This window comes from Hyalella azteca, unplaced genomic scaffold (assembly GCF_000764305.2).
Source record: "Hyalella azteca isolate HAZT.00-mixed unplaced genomic scaffold, Hazt_2.0.2 contig7618, whole genome shotgun sequence".
NCBI lineage: Eukaryota > Metazoa > Arthropoda > Malacostraca > Amphipoda > Hyalellidae > Hyalella > Hyalella azteca.
In genome coordinates, this window is record NW_025937739.1 from 344,544 (window position 1) to 368,737 (window position 24,194).

The following is a 24,194-nucleotide window of genomic DNA, read 5'->3' on the forward strand; positions in this document are numbered from 1 at the left end:
ATCATTTTTAACAAGAATGTTCATATGGGAATTTAGCGCAATCATAATTTGGCATAATTTGTTATTACTATGTAGAAAAAACAAAAATATTGAATCTCTAATGATATAAATTAGAAATTTAATAGAAAGATAAATTTATACATGAAAGATTGTCTTTTATTTATTTTTTCAGAACACACATTAGTGACATTACTAAATGAAAATTTGAGTTAGTAGCCATTCTTCTCTATTAATTTAAACTCTGGAGTCTTAATAATCTCATAGACCAATGGCCTATCTGATTTTATTTTTTTATCTTCTATTTCTATCATTTGAATTGTTCTAAGTACTGTTAAGTTCAATAGTTTTCTGGTAAATTTTGATTTGAAAAGAACTTGCATGTGTAATTGGTTAAGATGTGCAATATTGTTAGCCATGTAAGATATGTAACCTCATCAGCCAGTCATTTACTGATTAAAAGCAAAATAAAATTGAAACCTACCCTAAATCAAAGATATGTGTAACTGAGGTCAAAATAATTTGTAACCAAAGTTTTTCTGTGCATGCATACCAATGTTTGTTTTGGCAGAATGTTGTTTTTATTTATTTATAAATGATCATCAAAGATTAGAGTGATTTGCATTAGTGATTTTATTGATATGCTAAAATATTTTTAAGATTGTTTTAATCATTGTTTGATTGGCAAGCATGAGCTAGGTACTGAGCTTGTACAGCTGGCAGACATACAGTGTTGCACTAACTGCAAGTGTGAGAGGTGTTATGTCCGATAGCACCATTTTTCTAATTTGAATGCCATGTTGAGCAGTAATGTAATTTAAAATGAATGCTGAATTTCACCATGTTCTACACGTTTGAAATTTTGGGGTCCAATCATGCACTTTTTTAATAATTAGATAGGTAAATCTTTTAGCCTTCTAGGCCCTGCAGGAATCTTCTGCTTCAAAAAATGGCAGAAAAGTAGTTACATTTCAGCCTATTTGGAATATCAGGCAGAAGTTTGCTAAACTTGTAAGTAAAAACTATTTTAACTGCAATTTTTATAAATTGTGGGTAAAAATGGCCATTTTTCTAATTTTTCACAGATGAAATTGGGAAAATGCCATTAAAATTAATGTATTTGGCCAGATTTGCTGGTTTTTTTGACAATTCATGGGTGGCTGCTGCCTAATTTCCTACTTTGGCATTCCAGACCACAGGCCATAGAAATTGGTGGTATTGTCTAAAACTTTGGTCTTTATTCTTCATTCACAGGTAATTTCTACTATATTTCAGTTTTGCTAACCTGCTTGGTGCATATTTTTAGTTATTATTGTTTTCAATATTTCAAGTCAATAGTAATTTATAACATAAGAGTGTTGCATAATCAAAAATTCATCATGACCAGCACTGTCAGCACAAAAGAAACAATAAAAGGAAAAAGAAAATTCAAGAAACAGTCAAACTCTTCAGTCCATATAACTACAATGGAGAGCAAGAAGCGGAAGGTAGAAGAAATGGACGTTGATGCTAATTCAGATGAGGTAAAATTCCTGAGATCTGTGTTAGATTTTTTGAGCTTAAGTGTTACAGATTCCTACATTGTGTTGGAATTTAATTGGACAGTTTTGATTTTTAATTTGGTAATACTATATTCCTAGAGGTAGCCTGAATGTCCTATTATGATTCTATTTTTAATTCAAATAAATCTCATACATTCAATATGTATTTGTTACTGTAATTATTCCATTTTACAGACAGTTCCCTCTGCTCCAGTATTCCCTCCTGACAAATCTCGTAAACTTCATCACATAGAAGAACGTAAAGTGCGGATTCCTCAACACAGGTCAGTTATGTCTTTGTTGGCTAAAAATAAATCATCCATCTTTCTTAAATGTAACTATTATTTTCTAAGGTTTCATCACATTTGAAAATGAATTCAGAAATGCAGGGCATTCATTTCCTAATTGCCTTGGTGTGCAAAGCTGGGCAGTAGCAAGCTACATATTGTGTCTGCTACGCTTTCAGTAGTGGTAGCAGCGCTACATTTAAGCAATTGTAGCGGTAGCGGTAGTGCCCGCTACACATTTAAGTAGCGATATGAGGTTCTGCTGCTACAGCGCTACCGCTACAATTATAAATAAAGCCTTTAGATTTTACTTAATAGTATTAAATATTATTTAAAAACCAGCATGATACATAATATAAATTACAGAATAAAACTGTATGAACGATTTTGGTGTAATGTTGTCAACCTCAGCCTATTACTAGTGTCAACATGTTAGTTTTTACCAGAGGTATGCAGTAGCACGCTACATGTAGCAGGCCAGCTGCTACTAGCGGCCACTACATTTTCAGTAACGGTAGTGACGCTACATTTAAGCAATTGTAGCTGTAGCGGTAGCACCCGCTACATTTAGAGCATGAAGCGGTAGCGGTCGCTACATTTCATTAAATTAGCGCGGCCCAGTTCTGTTGGTATGTTATGTTTACTTCTTGCCTCAATACTCTGATTGCTTTGATTTGTTGCCCTCAGTGAGTTTTGAGTTGTATCAGGTCCCATAACTGCACCATTTCCTGGCAGCTGATGCATTTTCCATGAGCAACTTACCACAGATAGACTGGGAATTTAGATCTGACTGCACTGTCTGAAAGGTGACTTAATGCAGAGATCAGGATAATTTTTTATGAAATACTTGAGTTAAATTAGAGTCACACATTGCTGGCAAGAATCAATCATCCAATCATATAGGTACATGATGTTTATCACCAGTTTTAACAATCATGGTGCACTCCAGTCCAATCTGTACACTACAGTAATCCCTCACTGTATTGTGCTTCACGCACTGCAGCATCACTCCTCTGCCTGTTTTCAAGAAATATTAATGAGAAGAATCTTTTGTGAATCTTTACTGGTTTGCAGGCTTTGGAGGAAATTGATTGGCAGGTTTTAAAAAAATATAAATCTAAAATTGTAGGAAAATATGAATGTTAACAACTTACAATTTAATTGATTAATTGACACTTAAAACATTGAAAAGTTGCCTAAAAATTACAATAGAAATACTTGAATAAGTACTCAGTCAATAAGTTCCCCTTTGTGGGCTTAACCTATTGCAGCCAGGGTCTAGAATGCAACACATGCAATAGGTGAATGATTCTGTGGATTGTTTTGTGCAATTGGTGAATGCAGTCTAAAACAATCCACAATACGATATAGGTACACTGTTGCACATTAAACATCTGCACAAAGAAACAAAATTGGTCCTTATAATAAATATTCATGAAATATTAACTACATATGTTTTCATAGGCAGACAGCTGATTGGAAGCATCTTACTGGTGGTATTTTCATCTGTCTATAGCAGGTATATATTGTTTTTTCTCCTCATTGGAAGTTATTGGAATGCTTCATTTAGCAAAGTTATTTACACAAGGCTTGAACAACACACTGCCACCTGATTGTCAAAATGATCATCCAGTTCAGCAATTATCATTTTTGTCCCAACAATTTTGGTACGTATATTGACTGCTGCAGTAGGTACTACATATATAAAAATTATTGAAATAAAAATGCTAATTACTGATTTGTTCATTTGTTTGTATCATCAAGCGGTCTATCAGTTACTTACCTAACTGATTAAGTCAGGCACAGTTAATTACGAAATCTTTCATAAATAAATAAAATGTTGCTTCATAGAACTCCCATCAGCAGGAAGATTGTAAACCTTAAAATTTGCTGGCAAAGTTTGCTAACACAATCAATTTACTGCCAATGTAGCCAAAAGGCAGGAACTGCATGTCATTTGATAGAGCTGCTGCAATAGCATCAGTTGACCACACACAGATATCACTAACAAAGCAAATCGAATAAGGGCATTCAGTTCAGACTTTGACAATTTGAGCTTCTTCCTGAACAGACAGATTTTAAGACTAGATTTTTCAGCCACACACCTTGCATGATGAAGGCTCCTGGTGCCATGAAGTTAATGTCTCTTTGAAGAACTCCACCTAGCAATACTGTACAACATTCAATTCAATTAGCTCCTGATAGCATCACTAAGCTAATTTTACTCAAGCTGCTGCATGCAACATGGAATGATCCATAGTGCAGTTGGGAATTTTTCCAACAAAATTTGAACAGGCAGTAGTGACTTTATATTTTCTACCAGTAATCTATTGCAGTTTTATAGATATCAGGACTGCAAGATGGCACCTTGATGCATTTGGTGAAAACTTCAGCAACTACTACCTGACAAATTGAAAAAATGAATTCAGGAGCTACTTAACTGCCCATCTGCTGCTTCTGGGCAGTTTTTTTCACTATTTTTGGACTTTCATAAACACGAATAATTTTAGTCTAGTATTTTGGCTATGGTCATTACCTTTATTTTGGCCTGGAATTGTTGCTACCATCTTTTCCTTTATTTCAGTCAAGTATCTTGGCTGATGTCATTTCCTTCATTTCAGTCAAGTACCTTGGCTGATATCATTTCCTTCATTTCAGTCAAGTACCTTGGCTGATGTCATTTCAGTCAAGTACTTAGGCTGATGTCATTTCCTTCATTTCAGTCAAGTACCTTGGCTGATGTCATTTTCGTCATTTCAGTCAAGTACCTTGGCTGATGTCATTTTCGTCATTTCAGTCAAGTACCTTGGCTGATGTTATTTCCTTTATTTTGGTCATCTTGATTCTGTAATTTCTCTTTGTACTGCATGATTGTCTTAATGGACTTAGCTGCTAGCGCCTCAGATCAAGCTATCTCGCGCCGGTTTCACTGTATGGAATGTGTGGGCTTCTCTGAGAGTCTGAACAAAATCAGAAAGGTGTATAATCTCTTGCTGGCCAACACGTGACGATATCATCTTGCTGGGTTTGTTTGGTTGAATCAACTTACATTGGCATTACTTTCATCATATAGCTGCTGAAGCTGTCACATTTTAATTATATTTTTTTTACAGGCTGACTCCACTGAGGAACAATTGGAAGAAGCTCTATGATCCCCTGGTCACACACCTCAAACTGGCTATCAAATTCAACCCTAAAACGAAAGTTGTGCACATGAGGGTGAGGGAAAGTTTGTCAGTCAGCAGAGACTTCGTCTTTGGCCTTAAATTCATATAATTGCTTCACTTTGGTGCTACATAGATATTTGGTATATGAAAACACGCGAAAAATGTTCATGTGAACACTATTAGGCAAGTACACGATGTTTGTAGCCGTTAATTTGATGTACCTACTGTCAGTTTCATCAATTATGATGAAAGTTGNGTCTTCAAGACACAACTTTGCCCGAAAACTGATTTTGCATTTATATAAATTTTATTTATTTGAGAACTTTGCATCTGTTTCCCTTGCCTTGCTTGTGTCATTACACAAGCAAGGTTAAATCTATTGCTCGCTCAACGTTCATTTCCACCTCCAGACCACAGAACACACCGAGGAAGTATCCAGTTTACAGAAAGCGGCAGACTTCATCCAAGCCTTTGTGTATGGCTTTGATGTGGATGATGCTCTCGCTTTGATAAGACTGCACGACCTCTACCTTGAAACCTTTGATGTCAACGATGGTTAGTCATTCCATTACAGTGCGTAATTATGTATGTTTGAAAATGAACCATAATTGAACATTCATTGAAAAATGCAGACGTTATTAATATCATGAATGAATTATACTTTGCAAGCATGTCTCCTTCATGTTTAATGTTATCAATAAATGCAACAACATTTTCCCTCTACTATCTCTACCACTGTTGTTTGTGTGTATTTGTTTTTAATATGAGCTCAGACTGTTTTTGTGGTGCATTACATTTATTTGAATTTGAACCATTTACCTGTCTATTGTTTGACTTGTATGTAATTTTGTATTACAGTGAAGCTGAGCTTACAAGGCGACCACATGGGGCGGGCGGTGGGCCGCATCGCTGGCAAGAGCGGCAAGACGCGCTTCACGCTCGAGAACGCCACCAAGACCAGGATAGTCATAGCAGACTCCCGCGTGCACATCCTGGGCGCCCACCAGAACATCGCAGCCGTGCGTCGGGCCATCTGTAATCTTATTCTAGGTCAGTCCATTGTTGCAGTAACATTCTGGGTCAGTCCATTGTTGCAGTAACATTCTGGGTCAGTCCATTAAAGCAGTAACATTCTAGGTCAGTCCGTTGATGCAGTAACATTCTAGGTCAGTCCGTTGATGCAGTAACATTTTAGGTCAGTCCGTTGATGCAGTAACATTCTAGGTCAGTCCATTAAAGCAGTAACATTCTAGGTCAGTCCGTTGATGCAGTAACATTCTAGGTCAGTCCGTTGATGCAGTAACATTTTAGGTCAGTCCGTTGATGCAGTAATATTCTGGGTCAGTTAATTGCTGCAGCAACATACTGGGTCAGTCCATTGCTGCATTAATTATTCTGGGTCAGTTAATTGCTGCAGCAACATTCTGGGTCAGTTAATTGCTGCAGTAACATTCTGGGTCAGTTAATTGCTGCATTAATCATTCTGGGTCAGTTAATTGATGCAGTAACATTCTGCTGGGTCTGTCCATTGTTGCAGCAACATTCTGGGTTAGTTAATTGATGCTATTACATTCTGGGTCAGTCCACTGCTGCAGTAATCATCTGGGTCAGTTAATTGATGCAGTAACATTCTGCTGGGTCAGTCCATTGTTGCAGCAACATTCTGGGTTAGTTAATTGATGCAATTACATTCTGGGTCAGTCCACTGCTGCAGTAATCATCTGGGTCAGTTTATGACAAAATTCATCTCATTATTGATTGAAACATGGCCGAGATAAGCTCTGTCTAAGTAGAAAATCCCTTACTAATAATATAATCAGGCCTCGATTTATTTAACCTCGCTTGTCTCTGAGCAGTGAAGTAGTTCTTGCTTAGTTTGAGCTGCTAATTCCGTTCATATGTTTTCTGATCCCGATTTGATGCTTATTTATGCTGGCTATCCACGCATATCGTTTTAGTAAATAGTCGAATATCACAGTCCCAGCTACATCCAGTCAAAATCAGTAACTAAAACCAGACTATTATCAGAATATATTTCACTGGAAAGCCACTCAGTGCAATATAATAGAGTTAATCGATTCATTGCATCAAAATAGGCATGTAATTTTATAATTTTGATATATTCAATAAAATTTTAACAGAATTTTCATTTCCACAGGAAGCCCACCATCGAAGGTGTTCGGAAACCTTAAAGCATACGCTAGTAAAATCTCCGACAGAAATTAAAGTATCCACGCTGACACGTGTGTTGAATTATTTCTTTGCGTTCATATCCTGTAAGTTCAATGTATCCGGTTTTGGAATTTCGCAATACCTAGATCTTCAACCTCTTTCGCGAAATAAACGGGATGCGGACTAGATAAATTGAACAAAATAAGACACTGGTCATTTAGAACTCCACTAATATCACACGAATCCGAATATTCGACACGTTCTGGCTCCGTTAGATTATCATTAACTATCATCTGGCAAGGTGATTTTCTAAGACATGACTAGTTGCTGGATATTGAAATGCAAGAAGGTAATGCTTTGATGGAGCAATCCATATGAAAGTCATCGCATCGGACATTTTGTACGTGATAGTAGGTGTAATACAATTGAACGCATGCACCGCCTCCCTCGCCGGTAGGTGCGACACGTGTCGGTTTAATTATTTTGACAGGACGAGCTACCGTACCACCTCTTTTCGAAATCAGAAGAAAAACAATTCCAAGAAGACTCCAATTCGAAAGATTATTGAGCGACAACACTAGCGTGATCACACGTAATGCAGCTCTCAGAGCATCTATTCATCGAACCAGGCTCTACTAAATAAGGGGTTATTGAAAGCTGAAGTCACGTTGGGCATTATATTTACGCCGTCTCCTCGGTCTTGAGCTTAGCCTTTCCGTTGGTGACCTTGATGTTGAGCTGCTCAGCCCTGTTCTGGATGGCGGCGCGCTTCTTGGAAGAGACGCCGTGGGCGATCTCAGCGGCGTAAATCCTGTGCTGCATCATCAACACCTCGAGCTCCTGCACGTCAATATTTATTTGCCGTGAGAAAATTGACATGAAATCTCATCACTGTACACAAGGGGAATTTTTTTTAAATAAATCATAGTTATCATCATTGTACTATACTAGACATATTACTATTTTTTTATTTATATAGTATTTATCAGTTAGAACTTTCAAATTCACGTTCAAGGCGAATTGAAACGAAACAAAGTCTAACAAAAACGGAAGTTTCCAAAAAATGACAACAGAAAAAATTGACTTGCTTCGAGAAATTCTAACACCACTTTGACGGGCGTTAGTTTAATGGTAAAGCTTTAGTGGACACGCTACAATATTGAGCGTCATTGAACATGCTCCAGGCACGCCTTACGTTTGACACTGCCGCTCACGCGTCAATAGATAGCCGGCACTCACTCTAATGTTGTGCACAAGAACTCTCTTGAAGCCATTGCGCATGTAGTACTTGGTCTTCTTGTTAGAGCCATAACCAACGCTGGGCATGAGCCGACTGCCTCTGAAGCGCCTCCGAACTGGGTTGTCAATACCCCTCGGTTTTCTCCAGTTGTCCTGTACAAAAACTAAGTTAATAATAGAAATAAAAATATAACTCAGAACACACTGCAGTGAGTGACAGAGAGCTCGTTTTCTTGTCGACGAAAACGTAAAGTCACGGACGGACGGACGGACATGGCGAGCACTATAGTGCATGTTTTCCATAAATGAGAAAAAAAAGAACAGGCCAGAAAACTTGATGCAAATTGTTCACAAGAATAAATTTTTCCAAATATCACTAATAAATATTTCTGAAGTGCATTATATCTCATTAGCATGAGCATGCTTTACAAGTTATCAGTTATCTAAAACTAGATTACTTAGCAACTACAAAAAGAATTTCTTTAGATATGCTTTGCATAAGCAAGATAAAATAATAAGCGAAAATGCAAATTTCTATTCATTAAAATCCAAGGTGATATCAATTATATATTGGGATAAATTAACCCAAGTGTGATGAGAAAAATTATCATACCTTGAGCTTATAGAATTTGTCACAGTGGTGGCGTGAGAACTTCTTGGTCCTTTTCTTGACCACCTTTCTGGTGTTCAAAGGAATCACTTTTGCCATTGTGAAATCTGAAAAAAGACAATCAGATAATATAATATAATCATTATAAATTGCAGGAATTACTGAAACAAATCAATACAATGAAGAAAGATGAAAAGTTTGAAGACTGTTTTGCAAGAAAAAAATGTATAATGAAAACTACAGTAAACTCGGTTTTGCTTTAGCTGGGTAATGTATTAAAAACTGTCATGGAGCCTTGAGGGCAAGCAGCTGGGTTTAATCCCCTGCTATGGTTAAAATTGAAGGGAGTCTTGCACCAACCTGAAGTAAAATGGGTTAGCCTACTAACTAGTAACTACCCACTATACAAATACCAGACCAACTGTATGTTCAGAAATTAATGTTTTCAGACCATGGTCAAAACAGATCTGCTAAGATAGGATTGCACTAAATCTGTACATGAATGATCACAAACTGCCAGTTACTAGATAAATTCAATTGTAATTTTTGTATTAATAGTATGCAGGAAACAAATAGCAATGATGGAGATCACGACAATTCCTGCCGATACAACACAATTGTAGCAATAACTCAAAAGAGTAAGTTTTATGTTTAGATAGCAAGTTCTACAAAAATAGAAGTGAGACATTTAGTACAAAAGTAAGTTCTTCCAATAGTATAAAAATGGAGACAAATTTTGGCAACAAACACCTGAATCACTGCTGTCTTTATAACATGCAGGGTGTACCACCTGTTGACAGATGCAGGCAAAAATGTGCAAATTTGCATAAAAAATATTAGGCAAGGACCATAATAACACATGAAATTATTTGCGCAAAAGGGCATTAGTGGCTTATTTACAGGTGGCAGCTGCCTGATTTTCTCTACAATCCTAACTGGAAAATTAGGCAGAAGTCACCTGTGAATCAGACAAAGTTCCAGGCAAATTTGACTAATTACACCTGTTTCCAAGGTCTTTCCCTATTTCTGCAGTAAAAAAAAGAAAAACCCATTTTTAACAGTGATTTTTGAAAATCGCTGGTCAAACAATCATTTAACCCACAATTGTAGGAAAGTTGGCCCCAATATTACAAATTGGTCAACAGCAAATTCTCCGTGAGCCTCTGACTGTGACTTAGAATCATAACTTTGATAATCTAGGCTTTTAAATCCTTCAAAAATGCAGAGTTTCCAAATGAGAAATAGTTAATAACCTAAAGCAGTCAATATGTGAATATAAGTTTCCAGAGAACATGGAAAAGAGAATATAACAACCCAGCATAGATTATATTGCACTAGGTACTCATTATCTACCGTGAGCTTTGACAGTGTGACTAGAGTTTTCTTGTCATTCTCAGAGCTGCAAGATTATTATTTGCCACCAGATAAAATAGGCCTAGGGTAAACACACCATATTCTGACACTTTAATAACGTAGCAAGAAATGAATGGCTATAAAAAGATCACCGTATGCGCAACTCGAGTTCTGATTGCTCCATGTCATTCAAAACATCACTCTATGCACCAGCAATGATAAAACGTCACAAACTGTTGCCATATTTATTTAAAAGTCTTTAGAATTCAAATCTACAAAATCGCTGAATTCCAATGCTGTGTGTCTAAATTTGTCATATTGTGAGACTAATTCCAACAGCGCTTCAAAACAGTAATTCGTAATTCCGATGCCCTGTGTTGGAATTCCGACGCCCTGTTTGAGCTGTATCAGAATACGACACAGCTAGGAACAAGCTGCGTGTGTCTAATTCCGCGCTGTGTCGGAATTAGTTTTTATATTTCTAAAACTGTCTCTTAACTTAATCATCTATGATCTATTAATTTATTTACCACTTAAAATCAGCATATACAAGTATACTTAAAGGATTCCTAGTATATTCACAGACATTTAAAAGTCCCAAACCGTAATATTCTTTCTACACAAACAGTTTATCACTATTTGGTAGAGCAAGGTCAACTATAAACTTTGACACGTGTTCTGATGTTCTCACTGGGTGACTGTGGTTGTGAATTTTCGCTCTGAGGATCTTGAAATTTTCCCGCCAGACCTAGTGTTTTGCAAAAATTATTGTGCACAGTAGTATGACATCACTAGCCTATTTCAACCATCTACGCATGCGTGGAACTAAGACAAAGCTTAATATAAAGGAAAAAGTTGAGAAGTGTTGGAATTACCCACAATGTTGGAATATGGTGCATTTACCCTATCTCATACCTTATGATACCTAGCCTAACCTAGATAGGGTAAACGTGGTATATTCCGATATCATGGCTTTTGTGGGTAATTCCGTCACCTCTCTAGTTTTTCCATTATATTAAGCTTTGTTTTAGTTCCATGCGTTTGTTGATGGTTGAAATGGTGACGTCATACATTTGGGCATCGAACTACTGCCAAAACACTAGGTCTTGGCCATCTAGCGGGAAAATATTGAGATCCAAAGAGAGACAATGCACGCTACCCAGTGAGATCATCAAAAAATGTGTCAAATTTGACAGTTGACCTTGTTCTACCAAATAGTGAATAACTGTTTGTATAGGAAGAATATTATGGTTTGAGACTTTTAAATACGTCTGTGAATATATTAGGAATCCTTTAAGTATACTTGTATTTGCTGATTTCAAGTGGTAAATAAATTAATAGATGATTAAGTTGAGAAATGGATTTAGACACATGAAAACTAATTCCGTCACAACTTGAATTGGAGACACACAGATTGATCCAAACTATGTACAAAAATTAAAATTTGCTTAATTAAAAGCTTAATAGTTGTTAATTAGAAGCGTAATTAAGTAGTGTTCAATATTCATTAGTGTTCTAGTTCAAAGCCGTGTTGTATTCCAATACAGCTCACACAGCAAACAGAATTCGAACACGTGGATGACGGCATTACGTATCAGTAGAATTTGAAGCGCGGACGGAATACGCCTCACCACGTGCCGAATATTGCCACACACAGTGTCGGAATAGAGGGATTTGGTAGATAATTGTAGGTTTGCATTCTATAGGCTTTTAAATAAATATTGGCAACATTTTGTGACGTTTCATCGTTGCTGGCGCGTAGGCCTAGTAAGGTAAACGCGGTATATTCCGACATCGTAGGTAATTCCGTCACCTCTCCAGCTTTTCCTTTATATTAAGCTTTGTTATAGTTCCATGCGTTCATTGATGGTTGAAATGGTGACGTCATACATTTGCGTGTCGAAATACTGCAAAACACTAGGTCTTGGCCATCTAGTGGGAAAATATTGAGATCCAAAGAGAGACATGGTGGCAAACGAGACCCTCATTTTCATTGGAGGGCAACATAAGAATAATGAACGAGAAAATTGATACTATATGTTTCAGCGAAAATTTTGAACGCAGAAGTAAAAGTAGGCGGGAAAGCACCGCCGCACCAACATCCTCACTTCTCAACAGCAGCCAGTACACTGCGCTGACTGCATGTCTCAGGTCTGCAGCTATCAACGTCTTACATCTGGCAGCAGCGGCCTCTGCCAATCACCGAGTGCGTTCCACCATCTGCGTTACACTTCCAGCTTTAGAAACGACACCGAGCAACAAACAACGTATTTGTTCGTCAATTGGGCCGTTCACGCGATATAGATTTTAGATTAACATTCAAGTTTGGTCTAATATACTTCACTTGCATGCGTTTTTGGCATTGGTTACAACTCCATTGAAATTCAAGTATATATAGACTGAATAAAGATAATTTCTCGTATATTTGGCCCTAATGTAATTTCTCTCTCATTTACAACATTAATCTGTGTGAAAACGAGGGAACGCGTTCCTTGGAAGCCTTGTACAATGGCTGTTTCGGTTCGTCAGGTAAGTTCGACTTTTTTTTCCCTTGTTACCCCAGTTCAATATTTATTTCTAGAATTATCAAATTTTACTAATTACCATAATTCATAGATGAAAATCATACACAGCGCTCGGTTTAATGGAACTCCGATATTCTTTCTTGAGCCGTAATGATTTACGTATTGAAAAAATTGCCTTTTTTTTTATAAATATTCAGATTAAGTAATTAACTACCGAGACGGGTAAAAACTATTTTACAGTTCGAAAATTTGGAAATTTGATTGAAATTAATAAAATTTATGTCGCATTGATTTCAATTCATAAACAGTCTCCTGTACTGTATTTATCTTATTTTGTGTCAGTTTTTGTTTTAAATAAGTTATTAAGGTTCCTAAATGGAACCTTACAATTTATATTAATTAGCGAAATAATAACTATAGTTGAGAGTATAATTATGTCAATAATTAACCTAATCTATATAAAAAAGCCTCAGAGTTCATGACATACTGAAGTAAATATTGAACGCCTAAAGATTATAGAAGATTATAATAACATAACATAGTGATGTCGGCGCTAAAGTGTAGGCCTGATGTGGCCTGTCGCCGATTCTTTTCCTTTTCGTGCCTTGTTCATAGATCTAAACTCGTGTCATTTGACCGGATCTTTTCATGACTGGCGATAGTTTGAAGTAGCTACTAGACTTCCACCGGGTTCGATAAGGAGCTAGGCATTTCAAATCTGAACATATATTTTTCCATAACTTTATCTAGTCTGTTCTTGAACGCGTTCATACTTGGAGCGCCAACGATGTCATTAGGGGAGGCTGTTCCACATGTCGGTGATTCGAAGCGAGAAGAAATTTTTTTAGAAGCGAGAAGCTTCTAAAAAACCGGCCGGTTTAACCAAGAGCCTTATACGTATAGCCGTTAAACTCGCAAACGATGGCAAAACGAACAAATTGTAAACATCACCGTTGCTGAGGTTAGGTATTTAAATACTAAGTTTCGTTCAAATCTGTTCAGATTTTAGAAAAATTTCTTGATTACTGTGAATTTAAGCACGTATTGCTGTTTAAATCACAAATGAAGGTGAAATAAAAAAAAAACTCTCGAACGAAAGCACGATCGAAAAAATTTTCACGAGCTAAACATTACCGTTCGGTAGTTAGGACTGTCAATTCAAAATTTCGTTCGAATCTGTCCAGTAGTTTGGAAGAAATTACTTGATCACTGTGAATTTCGGCCCGTATTGCCATGTAAGAATGGCAAAAACACACGATGGCAAAATTCAACAATTTTCACGAGCAAAACATTATTGTTAGGTCCTAATGAATACGTGTACCAAGTTTCATCGAGTTAAGTTAATTAGTTTGAGAGATTTTCCATGATCATTGAATTTGGAAATTGGCCGTGAGACCGGCCGCGAGTCCGGCCGTTAATTTGTCCGAGACGTAAACCCAGGAGAGGTTAAAAAACAGATCTGGGTGAAAAAACCATCGCTGGGAGTCAGTTGCTGCACGTGTTGTGTACAAATCGTCAAACAAATGTTCGAACTTCTAACATTGACTTCGGACTACCGCCCCCCTTATCGCCCCCCTACCGCCCTCTTCTTCCTTACCGCCCCCCAAAATCTTTCCACCGCCCCTAGGGGGGCGATATCGCCCACTTTGGGAACCACTGGTCTAGCGTATAATGAACGCAGCGAATCGTTTCGTGCAAATTGCTATCCATCAGCAGCTAGTACCTCAGTATTGCGAGTGCGTATCATGAACACAAATTTCGTGCCATGGTGTGCACGTGATAGGAGCGTCATTATGTTTCAAGGAGAGGGAGAGGCTAAGACAATATGTTTTAAGGACATGGGAAATTGGTAAGTTTAGTACACAGGTTTTAAAGATAGGGCGGAGCCTTTTTATGATTTATGATCACATTAAAGTTAAAAATATATGATTGTATAATTATTTATTATCACTTATAATTGGGAAACAGCATATTGAAATTGTCAGCATATAAATGCAAGAAAATATAAGTTTGATTAATGAACACACAACCATGCATTTAGGGATATTAAGTCTATGTAACAAATCCGAATAACGCAACTGACACGTAACTTTCGTTTTCATGTACTAGACAGAACGCACATTCCATGCTTGCAGTTCAAGCTCGCGCCTGCGTGCTCCAACGATGTGATCGGTTAGCTCTACACGAAAACTAAGCGGGTTAAAAATTATTCTAACAACGCTTCAAAAACATTTTATCATGAATAATGAACTTTGCTTATAATCCTAATCAATAGCCGTGGATAACTGAACTTCAATTGCGCGGCTATCAAATTGCTGAAGTTCAATTCCGCAGCCGAGTCCGCTGAAGTGTCCGACCGGTAAGTTCAATTGACTTTCAACTGCTCAGCTGAAAGCCAGTTGAGCTGATCAAAGAGTGTAAAGTTTAATGCTGGGTTACTTGGTGAAATATAAATACATGACTAACAGCTTAAAATATTAATAAAAAACAGAGATATATATTCATTTTAGTAGAAGAAATTGTTTGAAGCACTCTATTAAAAGATTAAATCATAGGTGGCAACTGTTAGCATCTAGAAGGTTCGCCGACGCCGAGTCCCTCATCGCCTCATGCACTCCCTCAGTCTGGTGTTGACTACCTTGCTGTGATTACGTACGATTACGAGTTGTCGTTGCGCCATCATTTTCTTCTAGCATTGGTTTCCTCGGAGATCTAAGCTTCAATCCAACCGTCCAACGTATTCCTCTCGATCAGGTATGTGTAATCTAATTTTTAATCTAATCGGCGGTTTGCCAAAGAGATGTTTAACTTCGGTCTTTCGCTTTTTTAATTCGCCACCACTGATGGACCGAGTGCTAATTTTTAAATGACAGTAGTTTCTGTTCATTTAATTTATAATCGGTGTAAAATGTGTCTACGATTCTCTATGACTATAATGACTTTTTTAGGGGTTCTTCTTGTTTATGATTGTATATATAATATATATCAAATCAAACTCAAACTACGGTGAAATTTAATTTTTTTGAATGTTAGTGAAACATAAATATCTGCAGAACTTGGTTCGGGTCCAGGACTACATTTTGAGGAGTGGATTGAGTCGAAATGGCGCCACGAGGGAACATTCTTCAAAACCCTCTCTTGACGTTTGCGTTCACAAATGTTGAAGCGGTTAATGAGCGAAATCTAAAAGCTAAGTGTCGGTTCTGTTGTTTTGGTAGATCAGTTGTACATTTTGCTGCAAGTAGTATTTCTAATTTGAAGCGGCACTTAGAACGAAAACACCCATTCCAATATAGAGCATATCTTTCTAGTTCAACTAATGCTGCTGCCAATGTTTCGACTAATGCTGATGCCAATCTTTCAACTAATGCTGCTGCCAATCTTTCAACTAATGCTGCTGCCAATCTTTCAGCTAATGCTTCTGCCAGTCATTCTACTAATGCTCCTGCTTCCGCTTCTTCTCGCTTTGATACTTCTACTGCTTCGCTTCCTAATGCTAGTGCTTTGAATTGCTTTAATATTCCTTATGCTTTGCAGTCTGAAGTTTCATCTTCTCATGAATGCAAATACCAAACAGGAATTTTAACCCAGAAGCATCTTATTCAAAAAAATGTAGTGGGGTGCGAAACGTGTGTAAAACTGAAATTCACCCATGCTATAAATGCTACGAATCTCGAAGCAGCAATGAAAACGTGTCCTCATCCTCGATTTTCTGATTGTTGTTGCTCGAAACTTTTAGATAAAATAACCCAAAAAAATGTTGAATCCACAAACACTCCATCGAATATTTCATTGCAAGAAGAATCGGAGAGCCCTTTCTTCTCAAAATCGTCCAACCCTAATATATTTTTTTGTAGCGTGTGCCTGCGCTATGGCCGGAAAGTCCCAGGACGCCGCAAATCGGAACGAGAGTCATGGATTGATGGAATGTCTTTCGACTGTCAGAAAAAACTAAATTACTATAAAAAGAAGCACACAAGATCTGTGCAACATAAACACGCTATGGAAAGTTTAAATTTTGAAAACGAATTAAACCGTAAGAAAGGTTTTGCCACCCATGCGGACGAGATGAGAGCTACTCGAAATCTTCTGAGAGCTGGAATGTTTTCAGCTCAGATAGGACTGAGCTTCAGAAACTTTCCAGCGCTCTGTGCATTTCAGTCTTTGATAACACTACCGGATGAGGCTAATCCGTTAGGAAATCGACATCAACATCATAGCGCTATACCTAATATAAACAAAGCAAACTATGATGCTTGCGTAGAACAAATTCAAAACAATTTGAATGACATTCTTCCATCGACTGGGTCCGCAAGAAAAATTACCTTAGCTGCTGATAAAGGCACTGCGCCGAAAGATGTTACTCGTCAGGCAGTAGTCGCAACGTACATTGGTGAATCGGGCCTCCCGCAAGAACACCTGTTGGGAGTCGAAATGATACGTCAAGGCGATGCTGCGGCAACCGCCAGTGCTCTGAAGTCGACTGTTGAGAAATTTGTTCCGATGAGCTCCGTAGCTTTTTTATGCACCGACAGTGCCTCTGTTTACGTTGGCAGGAAATCCGGAATGATTGCGCAATTGAAGCAAGAAATAGAATGTAACAAATTGAATTCGTTGCCTGACCTGTGTCATAAGATAGAAAACACGCTAGCTGCCGCTTCTCCAAAGTGGGTCTTGCAAGTGCTTGAGAAAACAAAAGTAATTGCAAATTTTGTTAATGAACATTCTGCTGTAAGAAATGCAATGCACGAATTTGTTAACATCACAAAAGGTAAAACATTTAGAGTAATTCCTAGCCAATGCGAGACCCGCTTTGCAGAATTCATTCACGACCACTTAGACGCCATATTATCGAACCTCTTTGTTTTAGTGGAAGCTCTTCCCTCCTTATTATCGCACCCTGCATTGGGAGAAAAATCATTAGGAATTTTAAAACTTTTGTTAAACGAAAAATTTGTCGCCAAAATAATGTTGATCAGCCAACTTTACGAGAGAATATCTCAACTTGAAAAATACGCGCAAAAGATATGTTTCGGGCCCTTTGATTTTGAAGACTGTGTAAAATCTTTTAACGCAACACTAGAGCATCTCTCGGAATCTCCAGACTCTCAGGCAGCATTTTATCTTGTTGAAAGTGGGATTTTCTCATTTAAAGTAGGTAATGAAAGTCCCAGTATCAACCTCAAATCTTTGGCACAAAATTTGCCAAGTAAAACACGACTTCAACTGTCAACTTGTGAAAATGATGTATCAGATCATGAAAATTTGATGGGCAAGTTTGAAGCTTGGGTTTTCGAGATTAAACGCGCTGCCGAAACATATCTAGCGATTCCAAAATCAATTAGCCTTGCGACGAAAGCCTTTTCAGTACACAATAAAGTTTGTTTCGACGATCGAGTGAGCTGCGTTAGGGAGCTATTTTCAACTGTTAACGTAAATTTTGCAAAATGTCGTGACACTTGTCTTGGTCCTTCAGACTGCAGTTGTGTACGACGCGAGTTTGAAATTTTCTTCAATCATTTCCAAAACAACTGGTCTCCTTGTGGAGACAACACCTTAAAAAACAGTAATAGAACCGTAAAATACATCGAAGCATTTTCTCAGTATCTAGCATATGACAGTCAATTCGCCTCAAAATTGTGCTGTAAAAATATTTTCCGCCTCCTAGAAATAGTTCAACTTATGAAACCTTCGCAATCATCCACCGAACGCGTTTTTTCGCACGTAGCGAACACCGTTAGAAACCGATTTGAAAGCAAATATGAGTTCTTATCCCAAAATTGTGCAGACAATGTTAACATTGAAGTTTTTTTAAAGGTAAATTCGAATATGGTTCAAATGAATGTGGATCGTGCAACAGAAATTTTCTTGCAAGATCACAAACCAGCGCTCATGAAAAATAAACCAATAGCTGAACGTAGTTCTACGGTAAAAACCTATCTAAGCACCTTGCAACAATCGAAAAAAATTGCTCCCAAATGCAATAGTAAGTGTAAACTTGAAATAAAACCAAACTTAAAGAGAAAATGCGAAGAAATGTCTGATGTAGAAGGCGGCAAAAAAATTAAAATATCTTCTTTCTTCCCGCGGGTTGCCGTCACAAAAAATTCGTCATGTAATGAACATTTTTTAATAACAGCTCTTCGGAATGAAGGCAGAGAGGTAATAAAAATAGTTGGGGATGGGAATTGTTTGTTTCGAGCCTTTGCTCAAAATGTTTATAACGATCAAGCAAAACATTGTACTATTAGAAGCGAAATCGCAAATTGCCTCGATAATTTGCCTTTCGGCGATAATGACAATGAATTGCAGCCTATTGAGACCCACAACACGACTGACGTATATTTAAGCAATAAAATTAATACATTTTTCAAACGCGAGATAGATGCGGCTGGAGGCAAAAATGCATACGTATCAAAAATTAGGAGTCCCGTTCAATTTAATGACGATAAGAACACCAGGTTGGCCAAATACGGTTCATATTTAGAAATAATGCTATTCGCACATATGTTTAGGAAAGACGTTTGGGTTTTGCAGCGGACTCCCTCAAATGTCGAAGTGTATAGGTGGTCGCTGCACAAAAATCTGACTCCACCTGAAATTGAAAGCCATGCTCCAAACTCATATATTTCTCTATTTTATAGGAGAGAAAGTGATGCCCTGAACAGCCACTATGATTATATTACGAACACGACAGAGTCAAGTTATCCGAGGAGTGATATAGAATACACAGCCAGTGGTGTTCATTCAATTCCGAATATTGGTACTGATAATGGCCCTTCATAATGGCCCTTCATTATTCGAAACCAACTAAGCAATTAGGTATCAACTTAATTATAATTGGGTTGAAAATCCCTGGACAAAGTCCTAAAATCCATTCAGTTGCAGGTCAAAAACAATACTAGAAACATCGAAAGTCAATTAATGTAATTAATTCAATTTATTTACTTCAATTTAATTAATTAATCAAAATTAGTATTACAATCTTCTTTGATGTCCAATAAACATTTCAAACAAAGTGAAGTTGACCTTTCACGTCCAAGTTGAAGGGTATTGTTTTTGATTTGCAGGCAGCCCCCTTGACGTGGGTGAATGGCTTCAAACAAAGAGCTGCCATAGAACACAGTACTCAGTACTTCACAGTAGAATAACTTATTCTACTGTGTTTTTAACTTCTTTCTGTATGCCCATGCAAGGTTTACTTTATGCATTGTACTGAAGTTTCATATTTTTACAGTTTCCATGGCGTTTCATCACCTGTGTTTCAACTTCAGGAAACAAAAGCCACAAACAAAACCATAGTACATGGTAACATCATTTTCTTATGAGCCTAGACTGCCGGTCATTGCATCCTAAAATTAAACATGTTCATCCATGTTCAATTTATTTTGGCAGAACCTGGAATTACGTTCATGAATTCTACAGAATGAACATCAACCGAAAGCAGCTATGGTGCAGTAAATAATACCTAAATATAGGAAGAATGGATCCCGTAACTTTTATGCTACGTACCGTAACTTTTATGCTACGTAGTGGGTAATGTGATTTTGCGTTCTCATGAATGATGACGTGTCCTTTACAGGCAGAGCTTGCTTACAGCAATGAAGATTTTCGTTTCACCGAGCAATCGTACCCAGGCATGCGGTTACCCATATAGGTCACTTAGGTCATCGTTGTGTAATGTCGAGTTCAGACATAATAAAAAGGCCTCCAAAAAGTAAAATAAATTAATTTTTTGAACAAATTTTTGTCTACTAGGCAATGAAATGTGCAACATGAAAAATGGTGATTGAGACTATATTCTGTAAAATTATAACAATTAATTTCATAGTTTCGTCCGCAGCGCGGGAAAATAACATTCTAATCCGCGATGTAACGGCTAATTGTTCTTCTGAATACGTACCACGCAGTACGCACTTGCATGCATGTTCAGACTTCGGTGTAATTCGATATGGACTACGTTAAGAATTTGTGGTCGTTTAGTGTTTCATTTAATAAGGAACAATTCCATTCCAATTCACGTACTAACATATTCAAAACTAGTGAACTGGTATTTTAAATGATGAAAAGTGAACGAGTAAAGTGATCAATAGTGAACGAGTGCAATGATGAAAAGTGAACGCGTCCAAAGAGAGGTTTGCCCAAATCCTAGATTGCCACCATGAAGAGAGACAATGCATGCCACGTGGTGAGATCAAGTCGGATGTTGCCACACAAAGTGACGGAATATAGGGATTTGGTAGGTTTCCATTCTAAAGGCTTTTTAATAAATATGGCAACATTTTGTGACGTTTCATCGTTGCTGACGCGTAGTGAAGTGTTTTGAGAGTCATGTGAAGGCAACAGAACTTACGTAACGCATACGTTTTTTTTAATACTTTTTCATTTCTCAATGTGTCCCTAATGTGTCGGAATATACCGCGTTTACCCTATGCTGTTTTGCGAGTCACATAAAGCAAACGGAACTTGAGTAACGCATACAGTTATTTTTTTAAAGTTTTTCATTTCTCTATGCATCCTCTATGTGTCGGAATATACCGCGTTTACCCTACCTAATTGTTAATAAAACCACACAAGCAGACAAAGAGATTCCAAATGTATTAATATCTGTCAATATGGAGCCACAAGATTTCATTAAAAAGTAGAAAAATTCCAATCTTAGATGTCAAAAAACTACCAGAAATTTTTTCCAAATCATCAATACAAGTCACATTTTTGATTTTTGACAGCCTGGCAATTAGGAATTACATTATCCTAACTTAACAAGAGGCTCAATTTTTGCCTGGATTATTTAGTTAATATGTAATGATTAGGATCATTAGGTGCATCATTAAAACTTTCTTGAATCTTGATATTCCACAATCCACACATCCACAGTATCAGGATTCAGGAGCAATTGTATGTAGGTAAAACTTTGCTGCCCATTGTCGAGGGCTCGAGGCCCGAGGGTTAGGCAGGATATCCATATACAAGCATAACTTAAAATCAGCTGCCTGACACGAATTCAACAGGGAAACCACAGCTGCTCATTAGAATATTGCATTCATCTTACCTACAAGATCTACGATACTACTAATTACTAAGTGTAACTGTAATTAGGTAGGTTAACCAACAAAGCCGCTTCAAAGCGTGTAGCAGCTTCTGTTCAACTCAGCATCAAATAATTCAACCAATGAAAATGCCTGCTTATTTACTAACATTCTTAAAAGCACGTTGCTATGTTTTAACGCCAAGACAGAATAAAATTCTGGCATGTATTGTGTAAAAACAATTAAGAGGCATCCACAGAACTCACTTTGCACAGATCCTTGAACCATAAAAACATACAAATGTTGCCGTCACAACAACACGGTGTGGGAGATCCACTCAAAAGTGAATAAGCAAAAATTGCATCGGTTTGATGATAATATTTACCAACTAAAGTTGAAATTTTTAAAATTCATACACATTAAATTATCAAATTTTATTTGTCTCACTCGATGATTTTTTTTGCATGAAATAGTGACTACGACAAACTTTTGATTTTGATTTTTTAATTATTTCGGGACCGTTTCGTGCGGTTATTTCGATTCGAGGCGCATGTGCAATTTCCAGATAAAATATGCCTAAATACTTTATATCATGATGCAGTTAATGTTTGTTTAATGCTTCAAATTGAAAATAAATGTTAAAACATTTGGGTTGGGGTTATTTATTATTCTAGCATGGAAATCGATGCTAATGATGTTATGGGTGTTAGTATAACTAATTAATGATCTTATATAAGATTTGCAGGAGTCGACAGCTGATTGTTGTTAATAAAAGCTTTCTGGTAGCCATAAAAATTTTGGTATGTGGTTTATTTGCATCTTAATTTTCTGAGATAAATTCTTTTATTGACACCAGGCGGTCATTCATAAAATGTCCATAGTGTGGCATTAATTTTGTTCAAAAACTGCCAAATGCAAGAATTCAATCACTTGGTAAAATTGCCTAATATAATTGAAAGGGAAAACGTATGAAAACATAACATAATAGGCCATGGGACTATTTCTTCAATGCCGACACTTCTTTTCTTTATTAATAATAAAGACGCCGTTATATTGTGACCCGTTTTTTTACGTATAAAAATCAGCGATTTTGTAATTGAATGTGCTCAAAACAACTCTTTGCACATGAAAATTTGTCAATTAAAATTGAATGCATAGATATAGACCAACAATAACTCTAGATTATAAATATAATGATTTATAATGCAGTTTAAAAATCAGAAACGTTACGACGATATTCGAGAAAATCACATACGTACAACCAAACTTGATATATCTGCCCCTGAGATAGGTACTCGTCGCTCTAATGAAAAGGTTTAGCAACTTGAAAACATTGAAGATTCATCACTGGCCAGGGCCTCTAGCTGAGAACACCTGTCGAGATGGAGGAGCTGAGCTATCGGAAGATACTAAGGAACTACGACTGTAATCATTAGATGGTAGCTGAGCTACTAAACAAGACTGGAGCAATTTGGATTTTATTCACTAGATGGGAGGTGGGCTAGTGTAGTATTAGGTTTAAAAGTGCTTCAGAAAATCTACACTTAGTTTGTGCAATTTCCAAATAAAATATGCCTAAATACTTTATACAGGGCGAACCAGAATTAACTGACCCTTTTAATTTGTTAATAAATAAAAAACTAAGAACGTTATGAAGTTGAAACTTGTTTTATTTAAAAGAACATTTTTTTGGTAATATTGTATCCTAGTTAAAATATTGTATCCTATTACAATATTTTATTATTGTATTAGTTAAAATATTTAATATGTATTAATAATATGTATTAGTTAAAATATTGTATGTAATATTGTATCCTAAAAACTAGGATACAATATTACCATAAAAATGTTCTTCTTTTAAATAAAACAAGTTTCAATTTAATAACGTTCTTAGATTTTTATTTATTAACAAATTAAAAGGGTCAGTTAATTCTGGTTCAACCTGTATCATGCAATAAATGTTTGTTTAATGCTTCAAATTGATAATAAATGTTAAAACCACAGGGCTATTTCCATTCGTTGTAATCTCTGGTAGGAAGAGTTCCTGACCAGAACATTGTCCTACAGGGCTCTAAGCTTGTTTCCCTTTACATTTTGCTGGGCTACTAATGGAGGCTGGAGCACTTAGAGATAGGGGAGTGGTACATCACACTGTATGTACACTTGGAAGATGTCAGAAATGAGACTTACAGGATAGTGACATAGCACCGTTTGAGGAGGGAGCGATTGTGCAGGATACCGCCAAAATCGCAAAATATGTTAAACACAAAAATC

General features: G+C 36.9%; 2 protein-coding genes across 2 annotated transcripts; one reads left to right on the top strand and one right to left on the bottom strand.

Moving 5' to 3' along the window:
* The first annotated feature begins 1,226 nt into the window (after positions 1-1,226).
* LOC108673020 (RNA-binding protein pno1) lies at positions 1,227-7,232 on the top strand. The gene is made up of 6 exons (XM_018160786.2): positions 1,227-1,520; positions 1,734-1,822; positions 4,939-5,044; positions 5,403-5,547; positions 5,851-6,042; positions 7,151-7,232. The coding sequence occupies exons 1-6, from the start codon at positions 1,377-1,379 to the stop codon at positions 7,216-7,218; spliced, it is 744 nt and encodes a 247-aa protein (XP_018016275.1). The 5' UTR covers positions 1,227-1,376; the 3' UTR covers positions 7,219-7,232.
* A 595-nt stretch (positions 7,233-7,827) lies between these two features.
* On the bottom strand, positions 7,828-22,269 carry LOC108673021 (60S ribosomal protein L32). Its single transcript, XM_018160787.2, has 4 exons — positions 22,187-22,269; positions 9,017-9,120; positions 8,404-8,556; positions 7,828-8,004 (listed from the first exon to the last, which is right to left on the bottom strand). The coding sequence occupies exons 1-4, from the start codon at positions 22,206-22,208 to the stop codon at positions 7,846-7,848; spliced, it is 438 nt and encodes a 145-aa protein (XP_018016276.1). The 5' UTR covers positions 22,209-22,269; the 3' UTR covers positions 7,828-7,845.
* Positions 22,270-24,194: the final 1,925 nt, after the last annotated feature.